Raw genomic sequence first — 23,772 nt, forward strand, 5'->3', positions numbered from 1 at the left:
CGAATGGAGTTCGAGGCAAAGCCCCGACGCCAAAAGCGTTTTCTTGCATTCTTCACTGCAGAAACGCATTCTTTTGACATCTACAGCTTATTATTCACCATGAGAGTTCGGGGCGAAGCCCCGATGCTAAAAGCGTTTTCTTGCATTCTTCACTGAAGAAACGCATTCTCCTGACCTAAAGCTCAAAATTTATCCTATTAAAAAGGACCTTTTGAATAATGCTGTACTTGAAAAATATTCTAATATGAATTTATAGTCCCTTAATACATTGCAAATAAAAAGATTTGTTCCTTGAAAAGATCAGACACCCCACATATTTAGATTAAGGCTTTGAGGATCGCCGCGGAAAAAAAATTCAAGCATAAATTGTGAGTTGTAGTCCAAAATTTAACTAAAAAAATATCAGATTGAGTAAAGATTGGAAAAAGGCGACTACTGATATGCTATTTGGGTTTAAAACTTAATCGTCACTCTTATAATGAAAATTTCCGTTTGAATTCTAATTTTCCAAAGCAAAGTCTTTCTTAAAATAAGTATGATAAATTTATGTGAAATTACATAAACTCTGTCTGGAAAGGGGAGGGGCGGTAGAATGAAAACGATTGATCCTCACTCCTTTTTATAATTTCTGCCAATGATTGAATTTGGCATTTAAGAATAGGGATGAGCGACTCTATATAATTTATAATTTAATTTATAGCATATTGTTACGAATCTCACTATCAAGGCTCTCTGCAAACTGCACCATACACCACCAACTTAAAGAACTTGACAACTCAGGGCTCCAAAGTAACGTAAAGGTTTAATGTCCATAAATAACAGCCAATACTGTACAATTGGCAGCACGTAGAACAGAACAAATAGCTCTGCGATAACAAATATCTCTCCGATAACACCGTTCCGCCGTATCAAGTCTTGCACTGGCCTCTCCGTCTCGTTCCGGGCTTGCACTGGGTTCAACAGTTCAGGACTGACTTCACACACTTGGGCTCGTTGTGTCGGACTCGATCACAGACCAAGATCAAGACGCCGTTCGTCTCAACTGTACTTGATAGTACTCCGCACTGAACCGTCGTAATGCTCCGTACAGAACCACACTGCTGAACTGTGCTGTAGTCGACCGTGTTCTGAACTCTTGTCGTGAACCTCCTTTCTGAACCGTCTTGACTGCGTCACCTCCGCTCTTATATAGGGTCCCTACTGGCCTTCTCGAACCGGACAGAACGCCGCTCGACGTTTCTAGGTGGTCAGATGACTACATCCCTCGTGACACTCCTGAGCTCTGTTCACGATGTCGATCCTTCCCGAACCATCATGTTGATACTCGTCTCGGCCGATCGTCGTAACTCGTCACGGTTGACCGCTCGTCTAGCGCTGGCCTGGGGCGATTTGCGTCGGCTGACTACACACACACCACTACCCCCATCTGTGCCACCACCAGGTTTATAACAATATATAAATTATATTAGTGACAGATTTTTTTTAAATTTTGTAATTTCTTAACTATAACATAAAGGCCTACCTCCACTGAAGTCTTTTATTTTAAAAGTTGTGTATTTTTATGGAAAAAAAAATCTGTTTGAATACTTAAATTTAAAACCAAAAATGTACACTTTCAGAAGATACAAAATAGCCGTTGCACTAGAACTTTGCAAGATCCAAAGTATCATGATATCGGATTTTACATGTCTTTCTAGTTAGTGCGATCTAAGCGTGACGGACTGACAGACCACACACAACTAATAGCGGCTTTTCGCGTTACGAGGGCCGCTAAATAATGAATAATCGATCAATTTTTATTTTTTTTTGTTTTGTGCCGAGGAAAAAAAATGAAATGATTCCATTTAAAACTTTCATTGGGTTTAATTTACAAATAATTATATACAAGAGTAACACTCTGTTTTAAATTGTCATTGTTCATTTGTTAACAAGCGTCGTTAATCTTTCATTCAGATCAATACATTCAAATACACAAATTGGATTGCCCTTTATTAATTAGAGAAAGATGGGGAGAGAGAGAGAGAGAGAGAGAGAGAGGGAGAGAGAGAGAGTGAATGAATGAGAGAGAGAGAGAGGGAGAGAGAGGGATAGAGAGAGAGAAAGAGAGGGAGAGAGGGAGAGAAAGAGAGGGAGAGAGAGAGGGAAAGAGAGAGGGAGAGAGACAGAAAGAGAGGGAGAGAGAGAGAGAGGGAGGGAGAGAGAGGGAAAGAGAGAGGGAGAGAGGGAAAGAGAGAGGGAGAGAGACAGAAAGAGAGGGAAAGAGAGAGAGAAAGAGAGGGAAAGAGAGAGAGAAAGGGAGAGAAAGAGAGCTCTTTAAAATAGCCTAAGGAACTACAAGATCTAGATAGCAATATGTTTTATATTAAGATCTGAAACGTAAAGATACCGGCAAACAACGTATTTAGTTTAAAACACAAGTGATCTAACTACGTGTCAGCGCCACCCACATTTTGACCTCTTCAAGTCAATACCAACAAAAACATTACTAAGTCAGGACTTTCCCACACGTGACACATCCACAGCATTCACATATTAGAAGTCTAGTAGAGAGTCAGGAAATAACAGACGTGTTCGTATCAAGCCAGCAAGACAGCGAACTTTGGATTATCTGAAGAACTAACGTTGACACTGGTTTGATTTATTACAGGAATGTTACAACAAAAATAGCGAACTAGTAAACTTTAAATAGATATAGGCGATAATATACATAATAAAATAATATAAATACATCAAGTAACCTTTTTTTTTTCGTTCAGTGTTTGATTTTGACTTTTTTGTCTACAAAGCTTCTATCAACTCACTCTGTCAATCTGGTACAAATGTTGTGCACCACATTTCTCCCACTTCCCAGTCTCTGATCAAGTTCAATCTTTTGCAGAATTATTCACTGTCAATGACAAAATATAATCAATAAAAAAAAATTTGTTAATCAATTAGTGGTAATTAATTAATTTTGTTTTACATATAAAAAGGGAAGAATAATCTTGCAGTATATAGTGATATGGAAGTAAATTTGTAATAAGTTTACGCCCACATAAAAGCTTTGTTTTTTAAAAAGTATTTTACAACTATTTGGTCTGTTTTATAACATAAGTTTTCACACGTTACTAACTCTCTGTATAAAACTATAAAAAAAATTTTGTTCATTTCTTTAGCTATTTCTTCTATCTTGATAGAAATGGAAGTTTGACTCCAGCCTATGTTAGAACATCCTATTCTAACTTGTGACAGTCACGTGACATTGCCTCTTCCACCTCCCCTCCCCAAATAAAATGTCTCACACTCAAATGATTCAAGTCGTAGAATACGTATAAACCACTTTCAAAAATTTTTTTTTTTTTTTTAAATCGTTCGAGGAGCCTTAAATGTTTTCGATAAAGCACCAGGCCTCAGAACCACACTTAAGTGTGGTAAAAACCACAGCTTTATAAAGATTGATAAGATACGATTACTCGATATAGCCATCTTTTTTAAAAACAGACACATTTAAGACTTTTTTTTTTAGGGGGAGGATGGCCTGTACTTAACGCGAGAGGTTCTGAGAATAATTTATAAAAACAAAACATTTTTATTATAAGTAAGAATTTCCCTGTACTATACAATAGTATTTATAGTAACAAAAAATGTTTTAATAATTTAGACTATTTGACGATGACATATTGCGAACTATGAATGGCTACATCAGTGGTTCCCAAACTTTTTTGTCTCGTAGACCCCTTGCCATGTTTTCTGGTTTTCGGTAGACCCCCTGCTTAACTTATATTGCATTTTTGCACATTCATAAACTAATTAAACTAATTTCTAACTGCAGTGAGTCAAAGAGTGGAAAAATAATGTAAAGCTACATCATAAGTTAGAGAGATCTATCTTTTTTTACAGATATAATTCAAATTTAAATCAATTAAAATAACAATTAATATGTATTGCTGGAATCACCATACACATTGGAAATGTTTTTTTTTTTAATGTTTCTACAGATATTGTTTCATAAAAGTTTTCGCAAAGAGTTTCTCGTGTATTTCTTGATCTTTCACGTTTGCTTCAAATATTGGGCCTGCGAAACTGTTTTCACTAACAGGAGAAGGGGCAAAGGTGAGTTACTGGCGCCTAAACCAGTAAGCTTAGGGCAGGAGGGACTCATTAGCCTTGGCTTGTAGCCCACATAGTCGAAAGAAAATAGAATTCAAACCTCTGCTACTTTGCTGCTATACACCCAAACATGGGAAAGGTTTCGTGGGTCAGCCCTGGGAAAAAATATGGAGCTGAAGACCATTAGACAGTTTGCAGCTTTACTGCTCATCCCGCCGATGTGCCCTTGAACTGTAGTGTTACTAGAAGAAATTCGTTTCATAATATTAGATGAAGGTTTGTGTAAAACAGTTTTTAAAACTACTTCAAGGGCTGGTAAAATCAATGTTTTATCTATAGTGTTTTTTCCGTATTTGGCTTTAGGTAAAGAGATCTTCTATGACGCTCACAAACCACCATCTTTTCTAGGCCTATATGATGTTGAAGAAAGATTTTATGGGTCTATTCTGAACATTATCTTTGAGTTTTCGATTTTTTTTTTTGACTTTTATCTTTTTATCAGGGTGGCATCATCTCAAATAATGCTTCAGTGTATATGGTTTCATATGGTCTTAAAAAGGCACTTAGGCAATCGCTTATTTGACAAGGGAATAAATAATTAACGCTGTAAAATCAAGATTTCTTTTTTGTTAGACATTAGTTACATGTAGACAAAATTAACTATTTATATTAGTATTGAAATTAAATACTATTTTACTTTTGAATAAAGGAATAAATATTTATAACTAAGGTACAAATCATTTTTTAGTGTTTGAAATAGTTACATTAATGGTGTGTGAAAATTAAAGTCATAGACCCCCATGGACATCTCATAGACCCTCAATTTACTTTTTCACTTTTGTAGACTCCTTGGAAGTCTTCGTAGACCCCTAGGGGTCTATATAGACCACTTTGGGAATCACTGGGCTACATGGTCATGTGGTATCGTCTTGATGGGCCCAGGGTCGAACCTTGCCTGACACATATCTCCGCCATCTTGTGGGAGGTTGGACTAGGATTTAATAATCTTTAGCTAAGAGGGAACATCAGAAACATGTAAAACAGACGATGAAAGGTCAGATTCTTATCTGAAACCATCATATTGACAATCTTTCTCTATCCCCATATTTATAAGTGATCTCTGTATATACTTTAGTTTTTTTTTTATTGTTGTTTTTCTAGTTGGAGCTACTATAAATTAAATAGTGTTCAATGGTTTGAAAATATTTGTACTAAAAGTGCATTATTTCGCATAAAGCCCCCCCCCCCCCTCCAATGAAGAGTTCTGCTTCCGCCCTTGTCCACTCAAAACTCTTTTTGGTCTGCTCATCAGATTTTTTTGAACAGTCAACCACTTGCGTCTACTCATTGAAACATTAATTAAATAAACATGAAAATATTTAGAGTTCTGTTTTCATATAAACTCGTAGTAGGCCCGGCCCGTAGGGGCAGCCTTTTGTAAAAGCAATGAAGTTCCAATTTTGAGAAAACTAACATGAAAATAAAATTAGATTACAATAGCTTTTTGTTTTTTGACAGACGAATATGTCAATTTTGATCTATTGCAAGAGTAGGACTAATTATTAATAACTACTATATAATAACATATATTTGGGTCATCAGAGCAGTACATGAGATATGAGAAACTATGAACTAACAATAAACAACATCCTATCTTCCTTTAGACAAATTGGACATTTGGAGCATTCACACTCCGTGGCTAAAGTTCTGATTGTATGAGCATGACACACATAAAACTCAATGTAAATCAACTCTCATAAACGAACCACTACCAACTAAATCTTGTAAAAATGTGTATAAGTATGCCGTGAAAGTTTGAAATCAAAGAACCCTCTTCTAGGTGACTTTGATTGATTATCATTTAGAACTGCATACACTTTGAACATCGAGCGCTTGGCTTCCAAACCTGGATTCGAATCTCGGTGAAGACTGGGATTTTTAATATCGGGATTTTGAGGGTGCCCCTGAGTCCACCTAACTCTAATGAGTACCTGACTTTAGTTGGGGAAAAGAAAAGGCGGTTGGTCGTCGTACTGGCCACATGACACCCTGTTCGTTAACCGTTGGCTAAAGAAACAGATGAACTGAACATCATCTGCCCTATAGATCGCAAAGTCTGAAAGGGGAACTTTACACTTTGAGCATCAACATGTACTCAAAATGGCTACAGAGTGTGTTTGGCTAGGTTTTAAAAAAAAACAACAACATTTTCCTGACCACATTCTATCTTTTGGACAATTAACATAAAAAATGTAACATTTAGTTTTTAATTACAGTCCCAACATAGTTTTATCCTTTAGTCCTAACATATAGTTTTATCATATAGTCCTAACATATAGTTTTATCATATAGTCCTAACATATAGTTTTATAATATAGTCCTAACATATAGTTTTATCATATAGTCCTAGCATATAGTTTTATCATATAGTCCTAACATATAGTTTTATCATATAGTCCTAACATATAGTTTTATCCTTTAGTCCTAACATATAGTTTTATCATATAGTCCTAACATATAGTTTTATCATATAGTCCTAACATATAGTTTTATCATATAGTCCTAGCATATAGTTTTATCATATAGTCCTAGCATATAGTTTTATAATATAGTCCTAACATATAGTTTTATCATATAGTCCTAACATATAGTTTTATAATATAGTCCTAACATATAGTTTTATAATATAGTCCTAACATATAGTTTTATCATATAGTCCTAACATATAGTTTTATCATATAGTCCTAGCATATAGTTTTATCATATAGTCCTAACATATAGTTTTATCATATAGTCCTAACATATAGTTTTATCATATAGTCCTAGCATATAGTTTTATCATATAGTCCTAGCATATAGTTTTATCATATAGTCCTAGCATATAGTTTTATAATATAGTCCTAACATATAGTTTTATCATATAGTCCTAGCATATAGTTTTATAATATAGTCCTAACATATAGTTTTATCATATAGTCCTAACATATAGTTTTATAATATAGTCCTAACATATAGTTTTATCATATAGTCCTAACATATAGTTTTATAATATAGTCCTAGCATATAGTTTTATCATATAGTCCTAGCTTATAGTTTTATCATATAGTCCTAGCATATAGTTTTATAATATAGTCCTAACATATAGTTTTATAATATAGTCCTAACATATAGTTTTATCATATAGTCCTAGCTTATAGTTTTATAATATAGTCCTAACATATAGTTTTATAATATAGTCCTAGCATATAGTTTTATCATATAGTCCTAGCTTATAGTTTTATCATATAGTCCTAACATATAGTTTTATAATATAGTCCTAACATATAGTTTTATAATATAGTCCTAACATATAGTTTTATAATATAGTCCTAGCATATAGTTTTATCATATAGTCCTAACATATAGTTTTATAATATAGTCCTAACATATAGTTTTATCATATAGTCCTAACATATAGTTTTATCATATAGTCCTAACATATAGTTTTATCATATAGTCCTAACATATAGTTTTATAATATAGTCCTAACATATAGTTTTATCATATAGTCCTAACATATAGTTTTATCATATAGTCCTAACATATAGTTTTATCATATAGTCCTAGCATATAGTTTTATCATATAGTCCTAACATATAGTTTTATAATATAGTCCTAACATATAGTTTTATCATATAGTCCTAACATATAGTTTTATCATATAGTCCTAACATATAGTTTTATCATATAGTCCTAGCATATAGTTTTATAATATAGTCCTAACATATAGTTTTATCATATAGTCCTAACATATAGTTTTATCATATAGTCCTAGCATATATTTTTATAATATAGTCCTAACATATAGTTTTATCATATAGTCCTAGCATATATTTTTATAATATAGTCCTAACATATAGTTTTATCATATAGTCCTAACATATAGTTTTATCATATAGTCCTAGCATATAGTTTTATCATATAGTCCTAGCATATATTTTTATAATATAGTCCTAACATATAGTTTTATAATATAGTCTTAACATATAGTTTTATAATATAGTCCTAACATATAGTTTTATAATATAGTCCTAACATATATTTTTATAATATAGTCCTAGCATATAGTTTTATCATATAGTCCTAGCATATATTTTTATAATATAGTCCTAGCATATAACTTTATCATATAGTCTTAACATATAGACAAAGTCCTAGCAAATCTCAAAGCTAGAAATATTGATGAAGTTCAAATAAAGTGATTCAGAATATATCGATGAAACAGACTCGGATACTTTAGTCTACATCACAGTCATTAGGGAAACAATTTCCTTCCACACAATCACCTTACTGGAGCATTGTCTTCACTTTACCTCACTGTGCTGAGCACAAACAAAGTCTTCGACTTCGCTACTAAGTTGCCCCACATTTCCTTCTTGTTTGATCACCCAATAGTCTTACTGTATAGGATGATATAATACATGTACCCTTTAACGAGCTAACCCAGAATTTGTTGGGGTTTTTTTGGTCATCAAGGGTGTGGTTGGGTGGGATGGGGTAAACTTTTAAAGAGACAGAGGTGCCAGTGTGTCAGCAACGTAGCCCCCGTATGGAACAGTATACAAACAAAATACCCTTAATGTCAACTGTGGGCTCTTTTTAGCTGAAAGTTTTTTTTATGTCTATTATTTAAAATCTGAAATTATCATTTGAACAAATTTCTTTTTTTTTTTCGAAGCCATTTTCTTAGATTTTCAAATATTATATTATATTATATTATATTATATTATATTATATTATATTATATTATATTATATTATATTATATTATATTATATTATATTATATTATATTATATTATATTATATTATATTATATTATATTATATTATATTATATTATATTATATCATATTATTTTATTTTATTTTATTTTATTTTATTTTATAATATATTATATTATATTATATTATATTATATTATATTATATTATTAACAATGTTACATTTACTTAAAATACACGTACACATTGTATTGAAAGAGTTTTATTTGGATAGAACTGCCAGGACCTCACAACAAACTAAATATCAAACAAACTAGTTGTGTTCCTGACTTCCCAGTGGTTTCTGTATAAAATAGCTCACACATTTTTAATGTGGTCAGTTACTTTAGTAGGATCACTTACTTCAGTAGGAGCACTTACTTTAGTAGGAGCACTTACTTTAGTAGGATCATTTACTTCAGTAGGAAGACTCACTTTAGTAAGATCACTTACTTCAGTAGGAGCACTTACTTGAGTAGGATTACTTACTTTAGTAGGATCACTTACTTCAGTAGGGGCACTTACTTAGTTACTTCAGTAGGAGCACTTACTTTAGTAGGATTACTTACTTTAGTAGGATCATTTACTTCAGTAGGAGCACTCACTTTAGTAAGATCACTTACTTCAGTAGGAGCACTTACTTTAGTAGGATTACTTACTTTAGTAGGATCACTTACTTCAGTAGGATCATTTACTTTAGTAGGATCACTTACTTTAGTAGGATCACTTACTTTAGTAGGATCACTTACTTTAGTATGATCATTTACTTTAGTAGGATCATTTACTTTAGTAGGATCACTTACTTTAGTAGGATCATTTACTTTAGTAGGATCACTTACTTTAGTAGGATCACTTACTTTAGTAGGATCACTTACTTCAGAAGGATCATTTACTTTAGTAGGATCACTTACTTTAGTAGGAGCACTTACTTTAGTAGGATCATTTACTTTAGTAGGATCATTTACTTTAGTAGGATCACTTACTTTAGTAGGATCACTTACTTCAGTAGGATCACTTACTTCAGTAGGATCACTTACTTTAGTAGGATCACTTACTTTAGTAGGATCATTTACTTTAGTAGGATCACTTACTTTAGTAGGATCACTTACTTTAGTAGGATCATTTACTTTAGTAGAATCACTTACTTTAGTAGGATCATTTACTTTAGTATGATCACTTACTTCAGTAGCATCATTTACTTTAGTAGGATCACTTACTTCAGTAGGATCATTTACTTTAGTAGGATCACTTACTTAAGTAGGATCACTTACTTTAGTAGGATCACTTACTTCAGTAGGATCATTTACTTTAGTAGGATCACTTACTTTAGTAGGATCACTTACTTTAGTAGGATCATTTACTTTAGTAGGATCACTTACTTTAGTAGGATTACTTACTTTAGTAGGATCACTTACTTCAGTAGGATCATTTACTTTAGTAGGATCACTTACTTTAGTAGGATCACTTACTTCAGTAGGAGCACTTACTACAATACAATCACTTATCTTCTTATCTTATCTTATATAATACAGACGTTACTTCAAAAAAGAAGATGATTACGTCCTACGCGTCATGCATTTAGTCATGCATATTAACCAATGACTTAAATTCTGCCAAGTCACTGGTTTTCCTGGCTAGCTCAGGCAACCCATTCCATGCTCTAATAGCACTAGGGAAGAAGGAGTATTTGTACAAATTTGTCCTAGCATATGGGACGAGGAATGTGCCTTTATCTTTGTGTCTTTCAGAGTATTTTATTAAATTTTGTTTTTGTATTTGAAGATTATGGTTCAGTGTTTTATGTATTATTGCTACTTTACTTTTGAGCCTTCTGTCCTGAAGGCTTTCTAAATTTAGTGATTTTACTAAAGGTGTTACTCTAGTCAAATGTGAATATTCGTTTGTTATGAATCGCACTGCTCTATTTTGTGTCTGTTCTAGTTTCTTAATGTTTTCTTGAGTTGAGGGGTCCCAAACAGAGGATGCATATTCTATTATTGACCTAACCAAGGTTAAATAACATTTTAGTTTTATGTTCTTATTTGATTTTTAGAAATTTCTTTTAATAAATCCAAATGCTTTGTTTGATTTTTTTGTAGTTTCATCATTATGTACTTCAGTACAATCACTTCTATAAGATCACTTTTTTTTTGTAGGATCACTTACTTCCGTATCTAATGTATCTATAATCCACATTTTGTGTTGAAAATTTCTAATGTAATTTTTGAGTGTATTTGGTATGAGTCTTTATTTCGCTTGCTATCGTCTCCGACTTCCACTTGAACTGCCTTTCATCAGTAGTTCACCCCAATTTATACACTCCTTTGTTCAAAGGTTATTCATCAACCTATACAAACACGCACACACACTCCACAACAACACATCACTGCAATATGGGATATTTCAGGACAAGAGTGAGGACTGAAATTGATAAATCAATCTAATAGTCAACTACGCCAGAGATCCTCTCATCAGGCTTTGTCAAATCAAATGTTATCCATGTTAATTCGATGCGCCTTGTCATAAACTTAGCTGGGTCAAAGAATCTCTTTACACCACTTAAAAGCAGAGTCTGAGATGACAGTGATTTAAAAATAGCATAAAGGTAGAGTGTCTCCTTTCTCCACACATCGCTACCAACTTAAGAGAGAGGTCAACATGTTCACACACTCATTAATCTGCTGGGTTTTAGCATGTCAGTCACAACAACGTGGGCACGGAGAACATTTGTTATCAATTTATTTGTGTATTTCCAGGAAACGATAAAATGTTTATTCGATCAAGATTGGATCACATTATCTTGTGAAATTTTAGCTGACTATCTCTGATAATGAAAAACAATTTCTCTTTCTATTGACGAGATATTGAATGTGTTTTGGAACGACTCGAGTATAAAGCATATTTTAATTTGTTTTTAAATCAAAAGCTAAAAGCAATTCAAGTAATGTGTTGTGTTTTTTTCCGCGGACAAAAAGCAGAATGTATTTGGAACTACTAAAACATTTATTGTCTAAGAACACAGTGCTAAGAAGGATTTAAGAACTACTAAATCATTTTTATTTTCTACGTACAGAAAGCTAAAAATGTATTTGAAACCTTTTAATCATTCATTTTGATGGACCACAGTTATATAATACTCTCTCAAAATGTACATTGTAGTACCACAAAAAAGAAAATAAATAATGTTCATAAATTGAGATGCTAACAGTGAAAATTAAATGTAAAAGTCATGTCTTTCTAGCGCATCAACTCTAGATCTGTGTTGATACTTTAGAGCAGCAGTTTCTTGGAGGGACCAGTAGTACGGTTTGTATGATTTCATATTTAACTAATAATAAATTGTGCTTGATTGTAGAGAATTCGTTATGAGCAAAGGCCGCACGGGATATCAAGTGGTAAAAGGGCATCAAACTTTCGGTCTGTATATATTAAGTTTCTATTCCTCTGGGCTGTAAAAAAAAAACACTACACAACTATTATATATTTGTAAAATACCACTGACTCATTCATTGATCAAAAAATCTCTGAAACTATCGTACGAATTCGCATGGAATTTCTCACACAGGTTCCCTTTACCTCCTAGACGATTGCTAAGAACTGGATTTGACAGATTCTTTACCTGACGACCTCTTTTTGCTAAAAAACACAAGCTTTGTATAACACCTGTTATATTATTATCGGTATTTCCCTAAATGCCATAAATGTAAAGCATAAGAAAAATTTCACAGAAATTGTTATTTTTAAAGCAATTTGTTTCTTTTTTCCCTACATCTACTTAGTTGTAATCATGGTTGTAATATGTCTGACGTTGGACTTCCTCGTAGATGAGGTCTAAATTAAAAATAATTCCTAATAGCATTAATGAGATAGATCTAAATATAGTTTTTTTTTCTTGTTTTTTTTTTTTTTTTTTTCGAGAGAGAGAGAGAGAGACAGAGCAAGGAATGGTAGGCCTACTTTGTAGCACTGTCAAAAAATAAAAACAACTAAATCCTAAAAGCATTGAAAAGATCATAAATCTAGATCGATTGTCATTTCACTACATTCAAAAAAAAGGGGGGGGGGTAAATTAACAGTTACAATTAATAAAACCAAATTGAATTGATTTTTTTTTATTTAAAGAGAACAAAATATCAAGATACATGTAGAAAGGGAAACGGGAATGTGTACGAAGGACTTTTTGTTGTTGGGAGGGGGGGAGCGGAGAAGTAACAGTGCTACTAAAATTAACGGGCTCAAAATATGAGAGCATGTATGTGTCGGGTAGGAAGCGGGTCTTTCCAAATCAATTCAAATGTCTGCGTGGGAGAAATTACTATGCGCAGGTTAAAAGAAAACAAAACGAGAGGTTCCAGAGAGCGAAAAAGAGAGAGACGAAAAGAGAGAGCGTGAAATTTCATTGTAACAGTTACACTAATTCACGGGCTAAAAAAGAGTGTTACGTTGATATGTGGCCCATTTATTAAAATTCAAAATAAAAGAGGGGGTATTCCGGCCATAATAAACATTATAAAGCCTAGGAACAAAACAACGGGGATAGCCGTTGTGTACTGCTAGTTACTCATAAATGAACAAACACAAAACTACTGTATTTGAAAAGTTAAATAAAAAAAAATTATTTTGTTACTTTGTTAATCTCCTATATTCTTCTTAAATTGAATGCAAGCTGTTGACCAGACCTGGTTGAATTCAATTTGCTAGATTTGTTTGAATCTTTGAAGGCAATGCACTTTTTCACGCCAACGTTCTTCTGAGGCACATGGTACATGTTGTTACTTCATTGTACAATACATTGGTTTGATGAGGGACTGGGCTATGATGGTACTTCACTATTAAGTACACTGGTTTTATCTAGATCAAGATTTTATAAGTAAACTTCTAGACTCTAGATCTAGATAATCATCGTAGTTTATTTTCATTTCTCTAAGATTCTTCTTAGATTTAATCAAACTGTGGAGACACCGTTCACTAAAATGAACAATTCTTTTACTTGATGTGAAGCAGGAAAAGTGTTAGTGGCTTTGCAGGCTTTTCATTTTCTAACCGACCTTGGGTTTTGGGTCCCTGTCGAAACTGAAATAAACGACGCGCATAATAGGCCCTATGCCGGCTATGCCTTAGTTCCAAGTGAAGACTACGCACATCAGCTGAAAACATTCAAGACATTTTGAACTCCAGGTTATGAGGACATCGCTGAAGCAAGTGTTCACTTTGCCACATGCTCAGCTCTGTGTGGATTAGGGCAGAACCTCAATGACGAATTAGCCACAAGAAAACGGTGACAAGCAAAAACAAAAATGGGGAATCAGTATTGACACACAAGAAAACGTTGTTTTTTTGGAGGGGGGGGGGGGAAGGGGGGAATCTACTCTTCCATGGACCGGATTGTTTAAGAAAAGATCATCCGATTTGAGCAACTTCATGATGTAGCAGATAGATGATTTTTTTTCTCCTTCCCAACTATTGAAGCCTCAGGTTCAAATCCGTCTCAATCTCCTAGCAACATTGAACGTTTTGTGGCAGTTTCTTCAAAAGTGTGCGAGCTTCCTAAACAAGAACCTGCTCAGCTCTGGCGTGGTATAAACAAATATTGGGTTGATGATTCAGACCCGAATGTTTTCATTGTGCTGACTATTGTGGCTAGTCTGGTAACATGCGGGCCACGTTCTGACTATTGTGGCTAGTCTGGTAACATGCGGGCCACGTTCTGACTATTGTGGCTAGTCTGGTAACATGCGGGCCACGTTCTGACTATTGTGGCTAGTCTGGTAACATGCGGGCCACGTTTTTTCCAAACTCAAGGTGATCAAGAATTTAACAAATACTACTCACTAATATAGCGATTTCTTCCATTGAGCAAGAGCTGGTGGGAAAAAAAATGATCTCAATAAAATTAAAATAAAATTGGTGGTAGTTTTGTCATCAAGTAAGCACGTACGATTCGTTTGTATTATCTTTTAGTACAATTGGTAGTTTGTAAATCAGAAAATACGTTGACACTGACAACACATAAACAAATAACGTTTTTTAGATGTTTTATTTCTTTGTTGTTGTTTCTTTTTTTTTTTTGGGGGGGGGGGGGAAACATCGTGAGGAACTGTCGCACCAGACATCAAATACACTGGCTACTCCATTTGTTAGGAGTCATTCTTACAAAAATATTTACGAGGGCATCGAGTGATCAGAAAAATAATTATACGTGTTTGAAATTCAAGTTGAATTAATGTCTATTTTAGTGTATGTTTGTATTAGTTCATTCCAAAAATTGAAGCCTTCTATAGTAAATACCCTTATCATGGGTTTTCCTCAAAATAATTTGAAATATGGTATAATTGTCCTCTTGATTTTCAAGTGTTTTTATTTGTGAAATGTGGGTTGGAAAACTAGGTGTGGAGGGGTGGAGGTCGCATAGACTATTCAAAGTTAATAACACCCGAAAAAAATGCTTGACCTCTGTCCAGACTTTTTCGCTCCCATTATGCCCATGCGCTCTGGTGAATTTTTCTTTATTACTGTCTAAGACACTTCAATCTACATCTGGTTTGTGTGTCATGCTCATACAAATGACTATTGCATTCAGTTTCTTGGAAAGGCGATGAAGCATGTGGGAAGTCCGCATCAAGGAGGGTGGAAACGAAACTGAGAGTTGAGTTGATTACAAAAAACACATCTTTTAACAAATGCTTTTTGTTTATATCGTAGGGTGGTACTTAAAACATGGTTGACTGATACTTAGGACGCTGTACACTTGTAAAGTACTTGTTACACTGTAGATGTCATTGTCTCGCGTGCAGTCGTTACATGACGAAACTGAAACAACAGACTGTAACTGGGGCACAGAAAAGAACTAAGCAATAATAAAAGGAAACAATAATAATAAAACAATAAAAAAATACAATAATAAAACGAAACAATAATAAAACGAAACAATGATAAAACGAAACAATAATTAAACTAAACAATAATAAAACTAAACAATGATAAAACTAAACAATAATAAAACTAAACAATGATAGAATTAAACAATAATAAAACTAAACAATGATAGAACTAAACAATAATAAAACTAAACAATGATAGAACTAAACAATAATAAAACTAAACAATGATAGAACTAAACAATAATAAAACTAAACAATGATAGAACTAAACAATAATAAAACTAAACATTGATAGAACTAAACAATAATAATAAAATAATAAAAAAATACAATAATAAAACGATACAATAATAAAACGAAACAATGATAGAACTAAACAATAATAAAACGAAACAATGATAGAACTAAACAATAATAAAACTAAACAATAATAAATCGAAACAATAATAAAACAAAACAATAATAAAACGAAACAATAATAAAACGAAACAATGATAGAACTAAACAATAATAAAACGAAACAATGATAGAACTAAACAATAATAAAACTAAACAATAATAAACCGAAACAATAATAAAACAAAACAATAATAAAACGAAACAACTAATAAAACGAAACAATGATAGAACTAAACAATAATAAAACTAAACAATAATAAAACGAAACAATAATAAAACGAAACAATAATAAACCGAAACAATAATAAAACAAAACAATAATAAAACAAAACAATAATAAAACGAAACAATACTAAAACAAAACAATAATAGAAATGTTGTTGGCCTCCTTCAGTCGTAACGACTATGGTTCATTTCGTACAACAGTTTTTCATGTGACTGTGGAGCCCTATTTTGGTGTGACACTCCTATCCATATATGTTGCAGGTCAAGGTGACTTTCGCGTTGGTGGTAGACAAGTCACCCATTTTTCATTTGGTACGCTTTTCTTCCAGAGCTAGCTGAGGGCCAAGTTTTTTCGCTGTCCATAGCGTCACCATCTCTCCACAAAGTGCAGTGTAGGGCTATGTCTTCCCAATAGTCAGTATCACTATTCACTGTTTTGAGGTGCCGATTGATTACATCCACATAAAGGAGGTCGTGACAACCAGTTTTTCTTGAGCCAGTCGAGAGCTGCCCATAAAGGATGATTTTCGGGATACGATCATCTTTCATCCGGCGAACATGATCGAAACATGATAAACTAAACAAAGATAGAACTAAACATTAATAGAATTCAACAATGACAGAATTTAAAAATGATACAACTAAACAACGGTAAAAAAAACTAAACAATGATAAAAACTAAAGAACAAATGTCAGTTATTAAGAGTAACAAAAAAAAAACAACAACAACTAAATCAAATAAAAACTATTTATCTTATTCATAATAAATCAGTTACACAGACTAAAAACTTAAAACATCTAGGTGTAACAATAAATGAAAAGTCATCATGGAATCCCATATTGATGAAATTATTAAAATCAAGCAAAACATTAGGGTTTATTAAAAGAATTTTTTTTACAAATCAAACAAGAACATAAACTAAAATGCTATTCAACCTTAGTTAAGCCAATATTGGAATATGCATCCTCTGTGTGGGATTCTTCAACTCAAGACAACATAAAGAAACTAGAACAAATAAAAAAAATTGAGCAATGAGATTTATAAGCAACGAATAGTCAAATTGGATTAGAGTAACGCCATGAGTAAAATCACTAGACTTAGGAGACACTTCAGGAGAGAAGAATAACAAGTCAAGTAGCTAGAATATAAAAACATTAAACCATAATTTACAAATAGAAAAACAAAACCAAATGAAATACTCAGAAAGCATAAAGATCGAGGCACATTTCTTATTCTATACGCTAGAATTAAATCATACACTTGCTCCTTCCTTCCTAGTGCTATTAGAGCATGGAATAGGTTGCTTGAGTCAGACAGGAAAACCAACCAGTTAGCAGAATTGAAGTCATTGGCTTACATGCATGACTAGATTGATACATGAAATCCGTAGGACGTAATTATCTTCTTTTTTGAGGTAACGTCTGTAATCGATAAGATGAGATAAGATAAGAAGATAAGATAAGATAGTCACTGACATGCTTCACTGAGAACTTGTCACAGTGGAAAAATGAGTTGTGTAGCTTGTTCGTAAATAGAACTCCCTGGCTCGAAAGAATAAACCAGGTACAACCGCGTAACCACTTTCACTTGCTGTGTTCGGCTCACAATAGTAGGAAACAATGCCAAGCTCGAAATTAGCCCAGATTCTTTTTTTTTTCCTTATTAGAAACTTCAAAGCTTAACGTTTACAGTTTAAAACCCATCACCTTAGCTCAGAGCTGTTGTTTAATTATGCCTGAATAATGTACTTCAACAGGCTCAGAATACAGAAAACCCGCTACCTATAGGAGAGGATCACTAAAGGGGTCCTCTCAATGTGTAGTAATGGTGTCTTCATTTCTTGCGTGTACAGAACACTAAAGGGGTCCTCTCAATGTGTAGTAATGGTGTCTTCATTTCTTGCTTGTACAGAACACTAAAGGGGTCCTCTCAATGTGTAGTAATGGTGTCTTCATTTCTTGCGTGTACAGAACACTAAAGGGGTCCTCTCAATGTGTAGTAATGGTGTCTTCATTTCTTGGGTGTACAGAACACTAAAGGGGTCCTTTCAATGTGTAGTAATGGTGTCTTCATTTCTTGGGTGTACAGAACACTAAAGGGGTCCTCTCAATGTGTAGTAATGGTGTCTTCATTTCTTGCGTGTACAGAACACTAAAGGGGTCCTCTCAATGTGTAGTAATGGTGTCTTCATTTCTTGGGTGTACAGAACACTAAAGGGGTCCTCTCAATGTGTAGTAATGGTGTCTTCATTTCTTGGGTGTACAGAACACTAAAGGGGTCCTCTCAATGTGTAGTAATGGTGTCTTCATTTCTTGCGTGTACAGAACACTAAAGGGGTCCTCTCAATGTGTAGTAATGGTGTCTTCATTTCTTGGGTGTACAGAACACTAAAGGGGTCCTCTCAATGTGTAGTAATGGTGTCTTCATTTCTTGGGTGTACAGAACACTAAAGGGGTCCTCTCAATGTGTAGTAATGGTGTCTTCATTTCTTGCGTGTACAGAACACTAAAGGGGTCCTCTCAATGTGTAGTAATGGTGTCTTCGTTTCTTGGGTGTACAGAACACTAAAGGGGTCCTCTCAATGTGTAGTAATGGTGTCTTCATTTCTTGGGTGTACAGAACACTGGTACACTCATCAATGAAATATTTGCCCAGGGCAGACAAATAAATGTACTTCCTGTTTCCATGGGATCATTCTTTGCAAGGCTATAATCGTTCATTTGTAAACGATACTAATGAAATAATTAAAAAAACAAGGAAAATGGTTGACTTGACGACCTTTCTGTTGTAGGCGACAGTTGTTTTTTTAGTTGTTTAAAGAACATATTGGTACATTGTTATGACTGAGTTGTAGATAACAGTTACTTTGTCAAGGAATGTATTGAGTTTCATCATTTCAATTAGTGTGTTTTTGTTTTTTGTTTAAGTACTATATCCTGTGCTTTTTTTTTTTTTTTTTTGTAATAAAATAAGTGCCGGTACTCATTGACGGATTGCGTAACTTTTAACAACTAATAAATTAATAATAAACGTTAAAAGAAAAGAAAAGTTTCCCCCACATTGAAAAAGGTACCGGTGAGTACCGTCAAAAAAAAAAAGCACTGACTGTATCTATTTTTATTCCAAATTATGGGAGGCGTTTGATCATTCCATTATGTGTAGCCCACTGAAGAGTATCAGTCTTCAAAAAACATGCTCAGTTACGATGTTAAGTTTATTGATTTATAGATGAATTAAATGAAGAAACTATTTTTTTTTTTAAGTTACCACACCTAAGCAGATAATTATTGTTTTCTAGTAGTAATGTGTTTGTTGTTGTTGTTTTTTTCAGATATGACTCAAAGTACATGTCTTGTACTACTGATCAGTTCATATTTCGTCATCTATCCAGCGTCTTTATTTAGCCTTGTTTTCAATACCGCAAGCTCTTCTCAAAACAGATCCAACCAAGGGAATGTACTTGTACTCAACAGTTTATTTAAGAAAGAGTCTCATCCCCCTACAGTTTACGAATTCTCTCAGCTAAGCGAAAACGCTGTACAAAATAAGGAAAAGATCGATCAACAAGTCCAATTGTCTTCTGGAGATATCTGTGAAGTGGTGAACCAGACAGTGCTGAACTGTTCATCTAGAAACTTAACTGACGTCCCTGGCGGAGAATACAGCTCGATCACTAAATTACACCTTCAGAACAATCGAATCACTAACCTAAAATACAAAGCTTTCATTCATTTTCTTAACTTGGAGAGGCTCAATCTCGAAAATAATTTGTTGACTACGCTGTCATTAAATTGTTTTTATGGTCTGACAAAGCTGAAAATGTTAACTCTTCGAAGCAACAATCTGCTTCTGAATAATGTCACATTTCATCCTGACATCTTCTCTCCTTTAATTCATCTGGAAAAACTCATTATAAACAAAAATGTTCCACAGAACAGTACTGACAATGATTTATTCAACTATCCAGATAAGGCTTTATCTAAGCTAAGAAATCTGGTGGTGTTAGAGATGGACGGGCTGAAAAATAAGAGCTTAGGTCCTGGCTTTTTAAATATGACATCATTAACGAATCTGACGCTTGCTGGATACCTGATAGGAAACTGTTATATGGGAACTCTAAATGCTGACACCTTTATAAACGTTCCAGGACTGAAATATTTAGATCTTTCGTCTTGCTATATTACAGGTACTAAAATTCACGATTTTGCCTTTTCTCATTTGTCGAAGTTGGAAGTTCTAAATTTGACGCACAACGAAGACATCGACATAGATAATCTGCAGAAAGTGTTTAAAAGTTTATACAACATTACAAGTCTAAAGACGTTAAGCATGCACCTCATAGTCAATAGATACTCTCTTGGTATCTGCCTGGACGCTGATAGCATTAACTACTTTCCGAGATATCTTGAAACGTTCGATGCCCAGGAGAACAATCTGGAAGCGGTAGATCGCAGGGTAATCCGAAAACTTTCCCCCTCTCTCAGAGTTCTAAACCTTAGCGGCAATAAGTTTGTTTTCGGGACATACCTGCAAGATTTGAAATACATGGTCAATCTTCAAGAGCTTTATCTCAATGGTGGCAGCTTCACATACAGCCTCCCTGTAGCGTATCCTTTCCAATTACGCTCGGGAAAATATTTCTCTAGCTCCAATTGTACGCTTTACATGGCTACTGACAGATCAAGTTTTAGTCCTTTTACTATTGAGCTACCACCAAATTTAACTCGATTAGAAATGAATGGAGCAGGACTCACGTACAGGCTCACTGCTTTAAATGTAAGTGATAATAATTTAAAAGTATTACATCTGAAAAACAATAACTTCCCAAGTTTAGAGGGGCCAATTAACGGACTACATTCCCTTGTTCATTTAGATTTGTCTCAGAGCTCTGTAAAGTACATAAAGACGACATTTTTCGATAGCTTCACTTCAATTCGTGAGCTAAATCTGAGCAATAATCTGCTCGGAGAATTCTTCTTATCACAAAGTAATGAAACGTTAGTGTTCTCGAAGCTGAAAAACTTGGAGATATTGGATCTTTCGTCCAATGGTATTCATCTTCTGCACTTCGACCTTTTCATGGATCTCCCTCGCCTCCATCATCTTAACCTGGCGTTCAATACCTTGACCACGACATTTGGTGTTGATATTACTAAACTGTCCAAGTTGATGTATCTGGACCTAACTAAGACGGGAATATCAAAGATCCCTGAAACTGCTCGAACGTTTATCGATGGCCTTAATATTTCCGTCTTCATGGGAAAATGTTCTATTTCTTGTGAATGCGATAATTTAGACTTTCTCTTGTGGATGGTCAATTCTAAAGCATTTGATAAAACATTCAAGAATTATATGTGCTTCTATATGGATTCGTCTTCAAGGCCCATCACCGATGGATATAAATCGACTATAGAGATTCTACGTGGAAAGTGCACCTCCCATGAAATGTTATTTTTCATGGTTGGATGTGGAACTTTATTCCTGTTTTTCCTTCTCTTGTTTGGAATAATATATCGCTTCCGGTGGAAGCTTCGCTACCTCTACTACGCTGCTTACCTCCATTACAAAAAGTCTGGAGGAGAAGGCGGCGCCAAATTTAAGTATGACGCCTTCGTATCGTACGACCATGCGGACGAAGAGACTATCGTGATTCACGTCTGCAACGAGCTAGAGGCCAGAGGTCTGAAGCTCTGCGTCCACGGGCGAGACTTCAGAGCTGGAGACTACATTGCGTCCAACGTTGTGAAGGCGGTGTGCAGCAGCAGAAAAACCTTGGTGGTTCTGACAAAGAACCTGATGAACAGTTACTGGTGTAAGTACGAGCTGCAGATGGCCAACATGGAGGCTGTCCACACAGGGCGTCAGGTGCTGATCTTTCTGCTGGTGGAAAACATACCTCAAGGAGAGCTCGGGGTGGAGTTACTCTATAACATACGTAACAATACGTACATTCCGTACCCAACTGAGCCTTGTGATACAGCATTTTGGGACGCTCTCTGGAACAAGTTGGCTAATGATATAAGAGATTGATGCTTGCCATAAAAGAAAGGAATTTTTGAAATATTTTAACATCGCTGACAAGATGAATAACTTGTGGTAATATACTATGAATTTTATAGTTCAAAAGTTGTCACTTGAAAGATAGTCTTTGTGGTTCAATCGCAAAGACAGTGAATGTCAAAGTTCATATATTATATAGATTTATAGTCTATGTTATTCACATATGGAGTCAAATAGAAATAAAGCCTGAAACAATCTGTGATCCTTTTTTTCTTCTCAGACATGTGGTTTAGATTGTTTCAATACGCATATGATAAAAGGGAATGTCTGTAATTGATAAAATAGGGCATAATAGGCCTAGTGTTATGCTAACAATGGAATTATTGGGATTGAAATAACGGACGTAACAGGTGGAATAAGACTAGTTATACATAATAGTTTTTTATTTTTATTTTATTTGCATGTTTTGTTTATTTACATTTATTGTTTTTTTAGTAAAAACACCATTGTCCACTTTTACAGTGTACTGTGTACATCGGCATCAGGAAAACCCTAAAAAACATTGCCAGATATCTGGACCGCGCTGCAAAGTCTCAGTAAGGAACCCTAGTGCATGAAGGCTCACAAGTGGTGGTTTTTAGGATCAAGCAATAAGACCTACAGGCACGATTCAGAATATTCTAGTGCCTGATTGGAGTCTACTTAGCTAGGATCCTCAGAAACTTCGATCACAGATACAAGAAGATACAAACACCGGTAGATCCGGCTGCAGTGTGACAGAAAGGGTCTTTCTCTGTACGGAGACATGAATACCCTGAAAATTACTGTTAGCTTTTTGTACCGCGTTGAAAGAGACAAAGACTAAGTGCAGGGGATTTAGTTCAAGAAGGCTTAAAATCGTGCTATTTAAAAGAGGGCAGAACGGGATGATTATTCTTATCATCTTAGACTATTTTATCGTACATTGTAGAGCATCTTTATGTTGTCATGTTTTCTACTGATGTAAAGGTTATTATTGTTTGTTTATTACCCCACCAACTCATTATTAATGTTGAGACTATTCAAATCCAAATAAATTACATGATACATCCCATAGGCGTAGCCAGGGGGGGTTGTTGGGGCTTAACCCCCCCCCGAAATGAAATCCTCCCCCCAGGGGGGGGGGCGGAATTCAGTGACTGATTTTTTGCTTTCATTTTGATCATTTTAGGTGAGATTTTAATACTAAATCATCACTTACCACAGCACAGCCGAAGGGGTTTTGAGTTAAAAACCCTCTACCAGGGGTTTTTGAGTTTAAAACCCTCTACCAGAGGGTTTTGAGTAAAAAAAAAAACCTATCAGGGGGTTTTGAGATAAAAATTCCTATACCAAGGGGT

The 23,772-nt window shown here is 34.4% G+C and overlaps 2 protein-coding genes across 2 annotated transcripts; one reads left to right on the forward strand and one right to left on the reverse strand.

The window, feature by feature from the left end:
- Positions 1-9,408: 9,408 nt before the first annotated feature.
- On the reverse strand, positions 9,409-13,655 carry LOC129928365 (probable serine/threonine-protein kinase kinX). Its single transcript, XM_056042578.1, has 2 exons — positions 13,562-13,655; positions 9,409-10,139 (listed from the first exon to the last, which is right to left on the reverse strand). The coding sequence occupies exons 1-2, from the start codon at positions 13,653-13,655 to the stop codon at positions 9,409-9,411; spliced, it is 825 nt and encodes a 274-aa protein (XP_055898553.1).
- Positions 11,440-23,034, forward strand: LOC106073363 (toll-like receptor 4). Its single transcript, XM_013233893.2, has 2 exons — positions 11,440-12,193; positions 19,725-23,034. The coding sequence occupies exon 2, from the start codon at positions 19,727-19,729 to the stop codon at positions 22,421-22,423; it is 2,697 nt and encodes an 898-aa protein (XP_013089347.2). The 5' UTR covers positions 11,440-12,193; positions 19,725-19,726; the 3' UTR covers positions 22,424-23,034.
- The last annotated feature ends 738 nt before the right edge of the window (positions 23,035-23,772 follow it).

Source organism: Biomphalaria glabrata, chromosome 9, assembly GCF_947242115.1.
Source record: "Biomphalaria glabrata chromosome 9, xgBioGlab47.1, whole genome shotgun sequence".
Taxonomy (NCBI): domain Eukaryota; kingdom Metazoa; phylum Mollusca; class Gastropoda; family Planorbidae; genus Biomphalaria; species Biomphalaria glabrata.